At 39.4% G+C, this 14781-nt stretch overlaps 1 protein-coding gene across 4 annotated transcripts in view; it reads left to right on the plus strand.

Moving 5' to 3' along the window:
• Positions 1-14781, plus strand: part of PDGFD (platelet derived growth factor D) — a 137690-nt gene that overhangs the window by 95273 nt on the left and 27636 nt on the right. For all 4 annotated transcript variants that reach the window (XM_042839324.1, XM_042839326.1, XM_042839325.1 and 1 more), the window contains one exon: positions 9188-9247. In XM_042839324.1, coding sequence (XP_042695258.1) covers positions 9188-9247 — 60 coding nt within the window. The remainder of the gene's footprint in view (positions 1-9187; positions 9248-14781) is intronic.

The following is a 14781-nucleotide window of genomic DNA, read 5'->3' on the forward strand; positions in this document are numbered from 1 at the left end:
GTGTTAAACTGAAATAAACTGTTCCTCTAAATTTCCATTGCTTTAAGAATATTTAAACTATTCTAATTCCACAGCCAGCCTTAGTCTACTTAGTTGTTCTTGTATTCAGTCTGAACGTAAATAATAATGTGTCATGCAGTAATGCTGACCGAGTACGCACCTTGCTTGTTCTGAGACTGATCTCAATTCCATGTTTTGGAAGGATTTCCCAAACAAATTCCAGAACTGATAAGATCTGTTTCTTTAGTTAGGCTGTTTACAAAAAGGGGGCAAGATAAAGTTGTTTTCTTTTTATCTAGTCTTCATTCACAGTATTATCCATAACTGATGTTCAGAAGAATGGTGCAAAAAAGAAATGAGAAGCATGACTCTACCTAAGGTAACGATACTTAGTTTGAACAGCAGTGTCATTCTGTGCAGTAGATTTGAGTCTGAAAGCCCAGTCTGAAAAGTTTTCCTTACTACTAGACCAAAATTAAAAGCAATTCCAAGCAAACAGTCCCCCTTGCTATTCAAATTAATCAACTGCTTTTGATCCCATCAAAAACCTGGAAAAGCTAAGAGAAATGTTCTCGTATTCCTCAGAGATTATGCATTCTTGCTATTTTTATGATTGCTCTTATCATCTTAGAAACTTTATATAGAAGTCCTTTTATGTTGTCCTAAAAAACGCAGTGCCTTCCAGTAAAGGCAGGAGGGTGAACAAATTGTTTTGCTTTGCATTATCTGTGAAACACAGCACGCGCTCCAGCTGCATGCTTACTGCAGAATTTAACGGCATCCTCTGGGAGAGCGCTCAAAAACAAATGGATCCTTCACAAAAAAATCAATAGGCTGGGATTGCTGTGAGGACAGCTAAGGTCCCTTCCTGGTACCTTTTTTACACTGTCTCCTCATCTTTGGAATTAAATTTGCTTAGCTCCATTAGAGTTTTTCATCATCATTATTATTCCCGCTGCTTTTTCTCCCACCCCTCATCTACAAATGTGACTGTGCATTTCAGAGCACTTAGCAAATCCGCCTCATAGAACACTGGGAAACTTGGAATATTAAATGAGATTAGGCTGTTTTTGTTAATGATTATTTTCGAGTGACTATACAATGTGCATAAATCTATAAAAACAGGTAGAAACCCAAATGGAAAGAAAGAAAATGAATAGTTGTCCCCTTTCCTTCTAACCATGTACCAGGGCCCTGAAGCACATTCCCTTTTAGGATAAGTCAATGCCAACAAGAAGAACCCAAAATAACCAGCTGTCTCTGCCTTCTGTTAACTCTGGAGGACTTTTTTGCCCACCTGGACACTGCAGGGCAAGCAGAGTGTCAGCTTTCTCAGTTTTGCTCAGGGCAGATTCCACTGTTACCAGGGAGCCGCTTCCAAAAATCCTGCAAGTCAGCATGACAGAAGTTCACTAAAGTCCTCCTCTCAAGGGCGCTGGACTCCAAGCTGGAAGTTTGCAGCTCCTGGGGACACTTCTGCCCAATCTCTTGCTTACCTTTCAGCTCCATGACACCATCCGCTCCCCGCGGCTGTGCCCCCATAAGGCACCACAGAGAGATCAGAATGCTCTTAAATTGGGCAAGTATTGTGGTCAGGTGCACTTCAACACCAGAGATGGGCACTGCAGACCGCCTGCATGAATCACAAAGAATTGCTACCAGCAGCCAATCTCTCTTTCTATACAATACAGAGAGCACGGAGAGCAGCCACACTATTAACTTCACACGCCTGAGTTGCCTGGAGTGAGATATGCTGAACATGGGCTCTTATGGGCTCCCATAGTAAATGCAGAAAAATATATAGCATCAGTGCTAGGAGAGTGGCCCGGGCTACTGCACACTCATTAGTCTGACCTAGATAGCTTACAGGGCACTTGACTCTGGAGAATGTAGTTAAAAGTACAGGAAAATAGAAAAAATCCATATCTGTTTATTAAAGGAGCTCCTGTGAGGCATAAAGAATAGAGAGGAAGGAAGTTCTGTACAACAGAACTAACCAGACTTCAGAGGAGGATCTCACCTGGCACCATGCAGAAGACACTCACTTAACTGGAGGAGGTGGCAATTAACAGGAGATGGCAATTAATAAAAGAGCCTCTAGGCAGTTGAAGAGGATACAGTTTGCTGTAATACAAGAGGGAGTATCCAACAAGGGAGAGCTCACTAACGGGAGTTTCTAAAGGCTTGGTCTTATGATCAGTTTTATTTTTGGCCCGAAGGACAAGAACACAACCTGTCACTCTGTAGTGTGTTAATGAATTTTGCAGCACACACAGAGCTAAAGTCCATTGCCCATGAACTGGAAAATCAGAATATCAGAGGGGAATACTGGGTGACCTTGAGCACCAGAGAGCTGGTTTGCAGTGAAATGCAACCGTCCGGAAAGATCAAGGAGATCACTCAGAGACTAATAATAAAAACATTGGTTGCTAAATGGTGTCTCACCGGTTAGCATAGTTAAGGAAGAATATCTATGGGTGTACTAGGCATAGAAGTACTAATGAGGCAGCAATTGCACTTTTCTGGGATACTTTCTGTATTCCCCTTAACACAGAGCAAACACATCTTTCTTGGACTGTGCACAGGGAATGGCCACAAGACAGTCTGCAGAGGAGAAGACATTTCTCAGTGAGGGCCAAGACAACTTGGCTTGCTTAGCATAATAAAACGGATGCTGAGAGGAGATAAAACATCTCTTCAGAAGCACTGCAGGAGGAACACTCCAGAGAGGAAGAAAAGGACAAAGCTGGCACTTCTGTAAGTGCAGTAAAAATAAATTTAGCTTAGAGACAGCCATCCAATCTGAGGAGCTTGAAAGAGGAAAGAAAACCTAACTAGGTTCAAAATGAACTGAGCTACTGATGATGATGGATCTGCTTGAAATCATTAGGGTTTGGAAGAGGCTATGTGGAAAATTGTGTCAAGCCGTGCACCCTAGTATCTAAATGCACTGGTAAAATTTACTATTCTGATAAAAATGATGACGGGGGAACTGCAGATACTTGCAGTGAATTTGGGTTAGTTTATATTTTGCTTAAGTGCAGCATGCACTGGATTTGCTACTAACAAACATAATCCTATGTACGCAGACATCTAAGGATAGGAGTTTGTGGTGAAAGAGAAATCAAAGCTAATGCGTGCTTTGCGCAGCAAAGTCCCATGCACTCCCTCGTGGGTATATGCATGGGGTGCTCATGGGCAGCTTAATGCTGGGTGACATCTGATTTTTCAAAGGTACATTTATTGTCTCATTTCAACAAGTACTGTCTGACCTTTTACAAGGATCATTTAAATGTCAGGGTCTTGGCCACTGTCATGCTATACAACCAGCAATGTTAAATTCCAAAACTAGATGAAGGATGAAAAGAAGTATTGATCAAATATCTTTAAATGTATTTTTCTGTTTCAGTCTTGCTTTTACTTTAGATGTATCAAACTGCAGTTAACCTAAATCATTATTACAGGCTCACACTTCCAAATTTTAAGCATCTTATGCTTCATGCTCAGTTATAAGCAATAAATGTGTCAGAGCAATTCAAGGGTGATTTTATATATCATTTTGCACTAATGTTAACTAGTCATAACTGATAAGGTTGTACCACTGATATGTAGTGGCAATTAGACTTCAGAAACTAATTTATGCTTTCTTTTAAAGGACAGGGATCATAGTATCATGCTTGGGATCAGACACTTCGTGGAGGCTGTCTGACCTTTTGTTACTGACCTTGGAGCAGTGGTGTTGTGGATGGCATGCCTTATAGGACTGCACCAAGAAATAGAAAGGAAAATTCTGTAAGGTTAAAATTCATTTCTTATCTATTCCAGTAATAGTTTCCATCAGAGGTAACGTGATTGTACTTCCAATTTGAATATGACTGGCTTTAGATTAGAATCAGAGTCATCGAATAGTTTGGGTTGGAAGGAACCTTTGAGATCATGTAGTTCCAACTCTCTGCTATAGGCAGGGACATCTCCCTCTAGACCAGGCTGCTCACAGCCCCATCCAGGCTGGCCTTGAGTGCCTCCATGGAGGGAGCACCCACAAACTCTCTGGGAAACCTGTTCCAGTGTCTCACCACCCTCACAGTAAAGAATTTCTTCTTGATACTGCCTAAATCTAACCTCTTCCAGTTTAAAGCTGTTTGTCCTCATCCTATTACTACATGCCCTTATAAAAGGTTCCTCCCCAGCTTTTCTGTAGGCCCCTTCAGGTACTGGAAGGCCGCTATAAAGTCTTCTTACAGCTTTCTCCAGGCTGAGGACCCCCAGCTCTCATCCTGTCCTTGTAGGGGACATTCAGCCCTTTGAGTTACAGCTCTGATTACAGCTTCGTGATTTTGTTAAGGTCTTACATTGCTAAAGAAAAGACCATGTTATCATTGGTAATGGCCTCTTGGAGCTAACTACAGGTGGTTATCTGGAGAGACCAGGTTAGGTGAGCTCTAAACTTGCAAGGCACTATCCTCCACTATGTTCTTCTGTACAGCATGATTTCTACATTACAAATTATCATTGTTTTACTCTTTCCAAATTCAATCTTTTATTTTGAAACCCAGACACCAGAATATTATGGAGTGGTGATTTGGCCATCACTGTAGATAAGAAAAATATAGCCTATCCATCCCCAGTGAGTGGTTTCCTGCCACAAAAGAGGTATCCTTTAGCATCTTTAGGAAACGTAGTAATAAATATCATTCTGATAGGAAAGTTAAAACCTCATAATGTGATGGATTGAAAACACAGTAGAGGTATTTCAAAGTGTACATCTTTATCTTTTTATTTATCTTTAAGAACAGAAATTGGACTATACTGAAACACTGCATGGGAAATTATTATGAATCAGTGGAGGTGTAAAAACCTGAGTATTTGTAACAGCATTATCTTTAATGGAACTATGACTTTTATTTTGCCTGTTACTTGTCCTAACATTGCTGCTGCTACACAGTATATACTGAGTTTGTGTTTTATTTGCTAGAAACATCTGTTGCTTTCTATATAAAATCTAATAACAGTAAATTTCAGTGTTCAGAGAAAACAATGGCATTAATGCTTGTTGTAGGGGCCAAAAACAGAAAAAAAGAAAGACCTTATTGCAGTTAGAATAGTTTGATATAACTATATATTAGTTATATATTGCAAGCTTATCTGCATATCGGCTACCTGTCTGCTCACAGCTCTGATAATGCTGTGCAATAAATGCATTTTGAGTACTGTTTTAAAATAGCTGCCATCATTTTTTCTCTTATTAATTTCAATGTTCAGATAATTTCATCTCTTCGTAATTTACCCTAGTTTTTCTTACAAGGCTGCCACTATCCCAGCTATTCAGTTTTATGCTTTAGTGAAAAATCCTGATTTCTTTCTGTTTCTGCTCTGGAACTCTTTGAACATGCTCCCTTTTGCTCTCATTTGGCTTTGCAGAACCTGCTTCGTGGCTGAGCATATCCCTTAACACTATCACTCAATAAACCTCTAGAAGCAGCTTCTCTGTTAAGTGGTTTGAAGCTGACATCTAAATACTACGAATTAACCGTGCGTAGAGCTGTAGCAGCACTTTCAGCTTCTCTATGCTATTTTTTCCTTTGTTACACTCATCATTCCCTAGTTTCCTTAGCTCCTTAATTTCCATAAAGAAACAAACTTTCACTAAATCTAGTTAGCCCCATGGCCTGCAGATTGTGACAAGCGATGAGTTTGCAGAGATATGGGGCTGCTTCCTTCATCTGGAGGGAGAGCTGCCAGTGCTGTGCCTGTGCTGTTGTGGTTGTGGGCTGTCCCAAGCTCCACACCTGGTAAGACCTCCAGCACCAGCATGACACTGGTGATTATCATTACCATGATAAAGCGTGTAAAAAATCAAGGACTGCAGAAATACCAGAAAGCGCTTCTTGTTTGTAACGTGAGGACCGGATGGCAATTCAACATGGCTCTGAAGACTCACATTGCTGGATTCATGGTACAGCAAAGGGAGTCGTGGACAACATGCTTTGCAGGCTGGCAGGCTTCCAACAGGCCCAGCCTCAACCCTGGCATCTTCCTCATGTCTCCTCTTCCCAATGACCCTGCAAACCCCATGGCTTGAGCCTCACAGCTCCTGAGCAGACAGTGGTATCTGTCTGCAGTCTCGTGTATCCTTGATCCTCGAATTAGGCCTCACAATCTCCACTTGTGAAAGCCTGTAGAGAAGCAAAATATTGCCTGTGTCTCCATCTCACTTACTGAGATCAGTGCTCAAATACAGAGAGCAAACTGAGTCAGTCTGTGAGGAAGAGAGTAGCTTATCTTTGTCTGAAACGGATCCATGGACAATATGTCAACATCCATACATGTATAACTCTGAGGACACATTCAGGGTTTGGCTTCCTGAGGTGTAGCTTTGGAAGCTGAGGTACGAAAGGCAGTTTTCTGCAGTAAAAGTAACTTCTATAAGAAGATAAATAAAAGCCCTGTAGTTTTGCTGCTTGTAGAACAGTAATTGCAATGCTTTGGTGAAGTCTCATATAGCTTTGTATTACCATGGTGCACATGTGAACAAAAGTGTTGTTGTCAGGGTGCTGTAGCCAAATTATTGCCGCTCTGTTTTTTCAGCATTTAGTTTAAAAAGATGTACTTTTTTTAATGTTTTAACTGAAGGTTTTAATGGCATTTTAAGTCATGAAGAGAACAAAGCCAAGTGATCATATGCAAATTCACATAAGCAAGGTAGTATGAACTGAATAGATAGCAGTGAAAATAGATATGTCTTCAGGTTTTTTAGGTGAGAAAAGAAAGAGTTTTGCAATGATGAGAACCACATTGACATCATTATTTGAAATAACTGCAAGCAGAAGACGTAGATAATAATAAGTTTCAAACTGTAGAAGTTGAAAGCTCTAAGAAGCCAAAAATGACTGCAGCTGCCATAAGCGATGGTGGAACAAAGCCATCTAGTTGTGAATAGTTTATGCAGATGAAATATAATCACAGAATCAGAATACGCAGTCATCGGGTTTGGGATCCAAGAGGCATGTGTACCACCTGCCTATCTCGGGGTGTTGGAGGGGCTCCATGTCATCAGCCATCTCGAAGAATCATAGACTAAAGAAACAGCTTTGATGTCTACAATTAGATAGCACAAGGGGGCCATCACTTCAAACACAAAATTATTCCTTGTCTGCAGTCTTGTCTCCAGGCATTCAATGAGGCAGATTGCTCCTGTTTTGAAATAATGCTTTAGGACTCAATGCCACTTTTTTTCTGGAAATGATAAATGGAAGTTAATGACAGATAGGAAATGATTTCCAAGTTTTGCAACTGGCAACTACAACCAGAGGATCCACGAGCTTTTTAAATCCATTTCTATGTACTTCAGAGCATTGCTTGTCAATAACTGGGCAATCAGATTTATAGAAAACTTGGACAAGGTAATCTACCACTCCTGAATTATTTATGACCTGATCATAACATTTGTTGATCTGCTTACTCATTATAAAATGCCTGCATGGAATAATTTTCCAATAATCTTTTGCTTTTGTATTCACAGAAAAAAATGACCATTATAATTATTAATGTTTTAACAGCCCTGCAGTTTCAGTGATCATGTGGTGACACTATAGTTAGATGGGGTTACTTAACTTCTACTAATCTTAAGTACTAAATAAATCACTATAGTTCTGCTGCCTCATCAAAAGAAAGGAATGGTGTAAGGAAGAGTAAGAGTAACAATATTGAATAAACAATTGTATGTCTTTTAGGGCATTTTAATTTCTTTTTATAGCAAACAAAAAACAGTTTGGTACCAGATACGTGAAATTTGTGTCTAAAAGCAACTCTGTTCTTTCTTGGCAAAGAAGGCAATTAATTGATGAATCACAGAATCATTGAATCATTGAATCATTGAGTCACTGAATCATAGAATCATTGAATCATAGAATGACCTGGGTTGAAAAGGAGCACTGTGAACTCACAGATTATATGATAATTTTTCTCTTTTTAATTCATAAGAAATAACAAATATTTGCATATATATATGGTTCCATGCAGAGTTGAGTCTAGGTTGGACCAGCTGAATAGCCGGTCTTCCATTTTTCCTGTCTAAATTGTCAACTTAAATGCATAGCAGAGACTGAGTCACTGTAAAATGAAATCAGACATTGATCCATCTTCTTTAAATTCTTGATGAATTCCATTATTAGAAAAGAAAATCTTTGTACGCTGTCACTTCAGTCCACTTTCCTTACCTGTCTGTTCATGCCAATCATTTAAGTAATGAGTGCTCATCACTAGTCAGATGAGTGAATTGGGATTCAGCTGACCAGAGATCAATGTCTACACACAATACTGACATCTGTATGTAAGCTAGTTACCTCAGGCTGCCCTTGTGGACAGTGGAGAGGAAAAAGCATTTTTTAGAATCCAATTCACGTCATCCCAGATTAGGTATCTAAAATAGATCAGATGATTTGCATCCTAAAAATGCTAGATTTAGTTGACTGTAAATGGAAAGAAGGCTATCTTAGATGTTTGCTTTATTCAAAGTTAGATGATATAAATCCTATTCTCTTGCTCAGCTTAATCATAAATGCCCAGAGGAGTTGTGATATGATCCCTCTGATGTAAATGTATAATGGCTATGTTTCTTGGTCTAAATGGCATAGTGCCATTCAGAGCTTTGCATAGACGAGCGAATCCTGTTCAGTACAAAGACCAAGAGCAGGACAGTCATACTGGGACTGCATTTCAAGTGGATTAATTTACTTTGCTTTTTACCATAACTAAGTACCCAAGGTTTGTCCACAGTCTTTCCATAATGGGTCAGTTTGGGAAACAGCACTGCACTCTGATTGTATACATGCAGAAGTGGTTAATACTAGTTAGAAGATATTTGTAATGGTATTGGCCAGATTAGATCCTGTTATGAAGACAAATGTGTATCATATTACAAATAATAATAATACCTGGCCCTGCCTCAGCAAGCTTGCAAGGGTCTTATTCACAGAGAGTGAGAAGGGAGAAACCTGAATGAAAGTAGCATTATGCCATGGAAGAGTTTAGGAATTATATATGGCAATTCTTTTTTCACGGAATAGAATTCAAAGAGATGACATGTTGAATGCTGAGACTTTATGTTCTGTAGTTAATTTAGGACAGTGCCTTAATGTGATTTTTCTTGTGGTTTTTTTTTTTTTTTTTTTTTTTTTCCCTTTAGGATGATTTCCAGCATGCAGCCTCAGAAACTAACTGGGAATCAGTCACAAGCTCTGTCTCAGTAAGTAGTTTGTTTCTATTTTGGATTGATAAGCTTGAACCCAAATCACTATTATAGTGCCTTTGCAGAGGAACCATGTATTCACCTTTGGCAGATGATGAAATAAGTGATTATCAAACTACTGCTTTTTAATCAGTGTATTTTTAAGGAAAAAAGGATTCAAAGTATGCTATCAGCTGTTGTGACCAGCCATTGGGAAACATTTCTTAAACTCACACTGCCAGGATGAAAATAAAAGATACAAACTCCTTATAGTTTTCATTTATGAAATGTTCTTGATCTAAATAGTAGACTAAAAACAGACTGACAGAAAAAGGGATTTAGCTTTTCATTCTTCATATAAGGCTTTTTAAAGATTTTAAGATAAGTCATAAAACACTGTACCTGAAGTCTCCATATCCAGCAATGAAATGTGATTCAGGAAGAGGAAAGGGAAATAAAAGGAAAGTAAAAATAAAAGGAAAGTAAGAAAAGCAGAAGGGGAAGTGAAGCGTATAGTTATTTTTCTCTACATTGCACTTGATTAGTGTCTTTGGCTAAAAACATGTCCTCTCCCACATTTCTCAAGTAAATTTAAATTGTCAGCCCATATTGTTAGAAGTAGCAATGTAGCATTAGACTTCTTCATATGAGCAGTCCTCTTACACATGTGCTCGTAGCAGAATTTGAGATCCGTGCTTGGAACATTTATGGAAGAGACTTTATTGACAGCACCTTTGTTTCAGAAGTTAAGAGGAGATGCCAGTGGAGGAGCAGAAAATAAAAGAGTAAATTCTACAGATTAGTGTCTAAGCCAGACACCGAGCAGAGAGAAAATTCTGTAGTGCCAAAATTAAAAGAAGTCAATCCAATCTCATCTGCAGTTGCCCTTGAGTTTGCAGCTACCACTTGCTCTTTGCGATCAAATGCTATGATAACCTTGAACTAATTCTGTTGAAAGTCTTCAGTAGCAATGTTAGCAGGTCGGAGATCTGTCTGTGCCAAGAGGAAGGTACTAAGAGACTGTCTTATTGAAAGATATAAACTCAATTTTTGTTCTAATATGGGACTGAAATAAAGAATTTATCTGATAGAATATGTTGTTTAAAAATTTGGTAGGCTGAGGTTCCAAGATCATACCCAGAGAGTGGTGGTCAGCAGCTGAGCAATGAGATGGAGATGAGTGACGTAGTGTCCCACAAGGGACAGTGCTGGAACCAGCAGTCTTCTTGTTAAAGATCTTCATCAGTGACAGCTACAGTGGGATCGAGTGCACCCTGAGCATGTTTGCAGATGACACTAAGTTGTGTGGTGCAGTCAACATGCCCAAGGGACAGGATGCCATCCAGAGAGATCTAGACAGGCTTGAGCAGTGGGCCCAGGTGAACCTCTAGAAGTTCAACAAATCCAAGTGCAAGGTCATGGCAGCCCCCACCATCAGTACAAAGTGAGATGTGGAAGAATAAATCACAGCCCTGCTGAAAAGGACTTGGGAGTACTGGATTGCAAGTTGGACCTGAGCCAGCAATATGCTCTTTTAGCCCAAAATGCCAAACACATCCTGGGCTGCATCAAAAGAAGTGTGCCCAGAAAAGCAAGAGGTGATCCTGTCCCTCTTCTCTGTGCTGATGAGACCTCACCTGGAGTACTGCATATGTGAAGTCCTCAGTACAGGAGAGACATGGAGCTGTTGGAATGTATCCAGAGGAGGGCCACAGAAATGATCCAAGGGATGGAACACTTCCCTGTAAGGACAGGCTGAGAGACCTGGAGCTGATCAGCCTGGAGAAATGAATGCTCCGGGGAGACCTGACAGCAGCCTTTCAGTATCTAAAGGGTAGCTAGAAGATACAAGGGGACAGATTCTTTAGTATGGTTTGTTGCGATAGGACAAGGGGAAATTGTTTTTAACTGAAAAAAAGGAAGATTTTTATTGAGTATAAGGAAGAAGATTTTTACAATAAGGGTGGTAAGGCACTGGCATTGTTGCCCAAAGAGCTGGTGGGTGCTCCATCCCTGGAGGCACTCAAGGTCAGGCTGGATGAGACTTTAAGCAACTTGATCAAGCCATAGGTTCATTGCAGGGGTGTTGGACTAGGTGACCCTTAAGGGTCCCTTCCAACTCAAACAATTCTATGATTCTGTTAGAAAATGTAAGGCGAGGGCTCCCTCATCAGGTAACTATGAAAATGAGATCACATATATGTTAAACACCATGTTAATTATCCTTCTTTACATCATAAGTGGTACAATATGTCAAAAAGTAATCCAGGTATTTTGGTTTTTTTCATATTGAATTTTTTTTTTTTTTAATTTAATTCATTTTCTGCATCTACTCATTTCTAAATATTTGTTGTTAGGGTGTTAGAGGCAGAGAAGTAAAATACCAGCGTTAGAGCTAAAATGCTGATGGCCGCAGAAGCTTACAGCTAAATCAGCAGCAGAACCCAAGTTTTTTCATTTTCTCCAGTTTCACTGTTTTTCCTACACGATCCCCTCTCCAACCAAACATACCATCTTCCATTTGGTGTTCATTACACCCACTAGACCTTTTTTATTCTCCAAGTAATGTGAAGAGGTTGAACAATTTTTCCAAAAGATACCACCTGAAAGTCCAAGGGCTGGGACATTCTTCAAGAGGGTAACATTCAGGTGTTCTGTAGTGGTCCTGAGGGTTCTGAAGGGCAAACCTGGACCTGTCAGATGTTGACAAGATGACATTTTGTTCAGCTGTTAGCATGACTGATATGTTTGTTGTTTCTTTTTTCCTGAAATCCACAGGTAACACAAAGGACCATTCTAGAATCTGGGTTATTTACATTGCTTAGAATGAAAATTTGAATTTGAGCAAATGCTCTCATCTGAGGTTGTATCAGACACACAACCATATTTCATGTTTTCCCTCAGAATGCTAAAACCAGTATTTTTGTCCTTAGCAAATTCTATGATTCTATGATTCTATGAACGTAGAATGGCTAACCTGGAAAAAAAAGTAAACAAAATGCACTCCTTTTTAAGTTAATTTACTTAATTTGTGATGCAATGTCATTACCAACAAACAACTGGGATGCACATTGACAAGCCTGCCAGCCTCACAATACAAATAGAGAACATAATAGAATGGGAGAAATGCGGTAGAAATTTCGAGTAATAGCACTGACAGGAAAGATACCTTTGTATCCCGTGAAACTAAAAATGTGTTTTCAGAAATACAGAAGAAATAAATAATGTGGAAAGTCTTTGCTATTTATTCCTTCTTGCTTCTTGTCCTCTTTGGATGCTATCTCAGAAGCCAGATTACAAGGAGCCAAGCTCTTCTGTAGCCTGTGTTTTGTTCTTGGCAGGACAAAAGAGAGGCAGTTGGGTTGGCAGCTTTGAAGTTACTTTTGGGCCTGTCACATGATAGAGCTGCCAGGAGGTTATCTGAGCTGTTGCACTAATTCCTCTCGATTTGGCTGTCACTGAGAAAAAAAGTTAAGCTTTCTTCTTTAAGCAAACTAGGTTGCACAAATCTCTCAAGTAGGGGTTTTTGTGTGAAAAGAAAATGGGGAATCCCTGCTGCCTGTTACTTTGAAATGCCCTGCAAATTCACAGGCTGATCCACAGATCTGTTATGAAATGGCACCAGGGATGACGGTATGTTTGGATTTCCTTGCTGTTCTCCACTGGGTTGCCGGTGCAAACCACTTTTTGTGCTGGTAATTCTTCAGCATCCTTGCACCTTCTACCTCTGTCTCTTCTGAAAGGGAGTGGGGATTGCCAGTTCGTGGCCAGGCTGTGATCACAGACAAGCCATGCACTCTTCTCAATAAGCTAGCTGCATTTTGATGTGTTTTTCCTTTGTAACCTCAGAGACTACATTAGCACACTGCACGATGGTCAGTGACAGCACCCTAGATAGCAGTGCTGTGTTTCACTGGCAGGAGCTTCTCATTTCCCAGGGCGCCCATCTCTTTGGCGGTGGCTGTTTCAAGCCACTTAGAAGTCTGGAGAGAAGGCTTTGAGAAGCCTTCCCTTTTGGGGGCATGAATTTTTAGAGCCTGTACTGCATCTTAGCACTGCATTCTAGAGGCACTGCAGGCATGAATGTGCCCTCTGAAACTTCTTGTGCTATTGATGATAAGCAGCAAGGTAGAGCCTGGCTTTCTTGACCATGCTATTGTAATGCTTTCAATTTATTCTCTTTCTTGTACATAGTATTTCAGACTGTCCATATTTTGAAAAATCAAAAGCAATAAAATATTAAGGATGATACATTTTGTGATACAACTAACAGGCAAAGACAAAACAAATGATTATTTCAAAAACTATTCTAGCAACTCTTGAAGAATTCAGTCCTGCAAACGTATGAGTAACATATGAGATGAGATGAGCCTTTCATTACTACTCGACTGAGTTAAGTTAATCACAAAGATCAATGGTTTAACATATGTATTTTCTTGAGAGATCAGGCAAAAAAAAAAATTGGGGGGGGAATATTTATTTTAAATATCATATTTCTACTACATTGCTTCAGAGCTGAGTTTTCAGAAGAAAGTTTCTTCATTTTCCAGTGCTTTGCCCTGATAATTTGACTTATCAAACAAAAATCCAAAGAAAACTCTTGTGTTATAATATGCATTTTACTGGAGAAAAACAACTATTCTCATTGTGGTTCTCCAGAAATTAACAAATGTGCATTATTAGCTCTTCTTTTGCATATTTTACACAAATATTATGAGGTGTGTTTTGACAAGGAAAAACGTGCCATCAGGGTTCTGAATACTGTGTTTCTAAATAACACAAGAAAAAATTTTAAAGTTAATTCCAGTAAAAATGAAGTAATTGCAGTCTTTCTGTAAAGTCAAACTATGCTACAAATTTAATGGGAGCCAGGTATGCTCAAAAAGTGGTACTTGGCCCTTCCTGCTTAGAAATAATGTTCTATTTGGTATTATATTATTGTGAGGATAACACAATGTTGGTAATCCTAATATTCATTACTACGTTACTGAGATCCAAATATCATGTTTTCATTTTTTAAGCATGTTTTTTTATATGAGTGGAAGAATTTATCAGTACTTCATAACATATAATTCTTGGGAATATAAAAAGCCATCTTTTCAAGTCTTAACTGAGCCGGAAGGGGGAAAAAATCTAGAGGAGTTGTTGTCTTTGTCTTTTTCTGCTGCAGTTTCTGAACTGCCTCTTACAGATTTACCAACAGAGCTGGCAGACTGGCAAAGGCATCAACCCAGCTCTGTAAGGCATCTCTGTGCTGTGGTCATGGCCATCCCAGTCGTTTCAAAAGGCATTTTCCTTATTTCTTGGCACATGTGCAAACCACCATCCTCTTTGAGGAAAGTTTAAGTTGTCAGTCCATCAGTACTGTCTCCTCCTGGATTCCATTGAGAGTTTGGTGTCTCTTCTCCTTGCAAAATAAAACACAGTCATAATGCTGCCTGACCCAGCTAAGAACTTCAAAAGATGGCCCAAAGTAGCTGAATGAAATGGGAATGTTGTTAATTGTTTTGTATGGTGGTGTAATTTTTCCAAGTACACTGAGATGTATGTCA

Source organism: Centrocercus urophasianus, unplaced genomic scaffold (assembly GCF_019232065.1).
Source record: "Centrocercus urophasianus isolate 14NV4802_14NV808 unplaced genomic scaffold, USGS_Curo_1.0 seq_9, whole genome shotgun sequence".
In the NCBI taxonomy this organism is placed as follows: domain Eukaryota; kingdom Metazoa; phylum Chordata; class Aves; order Galliformes; family Phasianidae; genus Centrocercus; species Centrocercus urophasianus.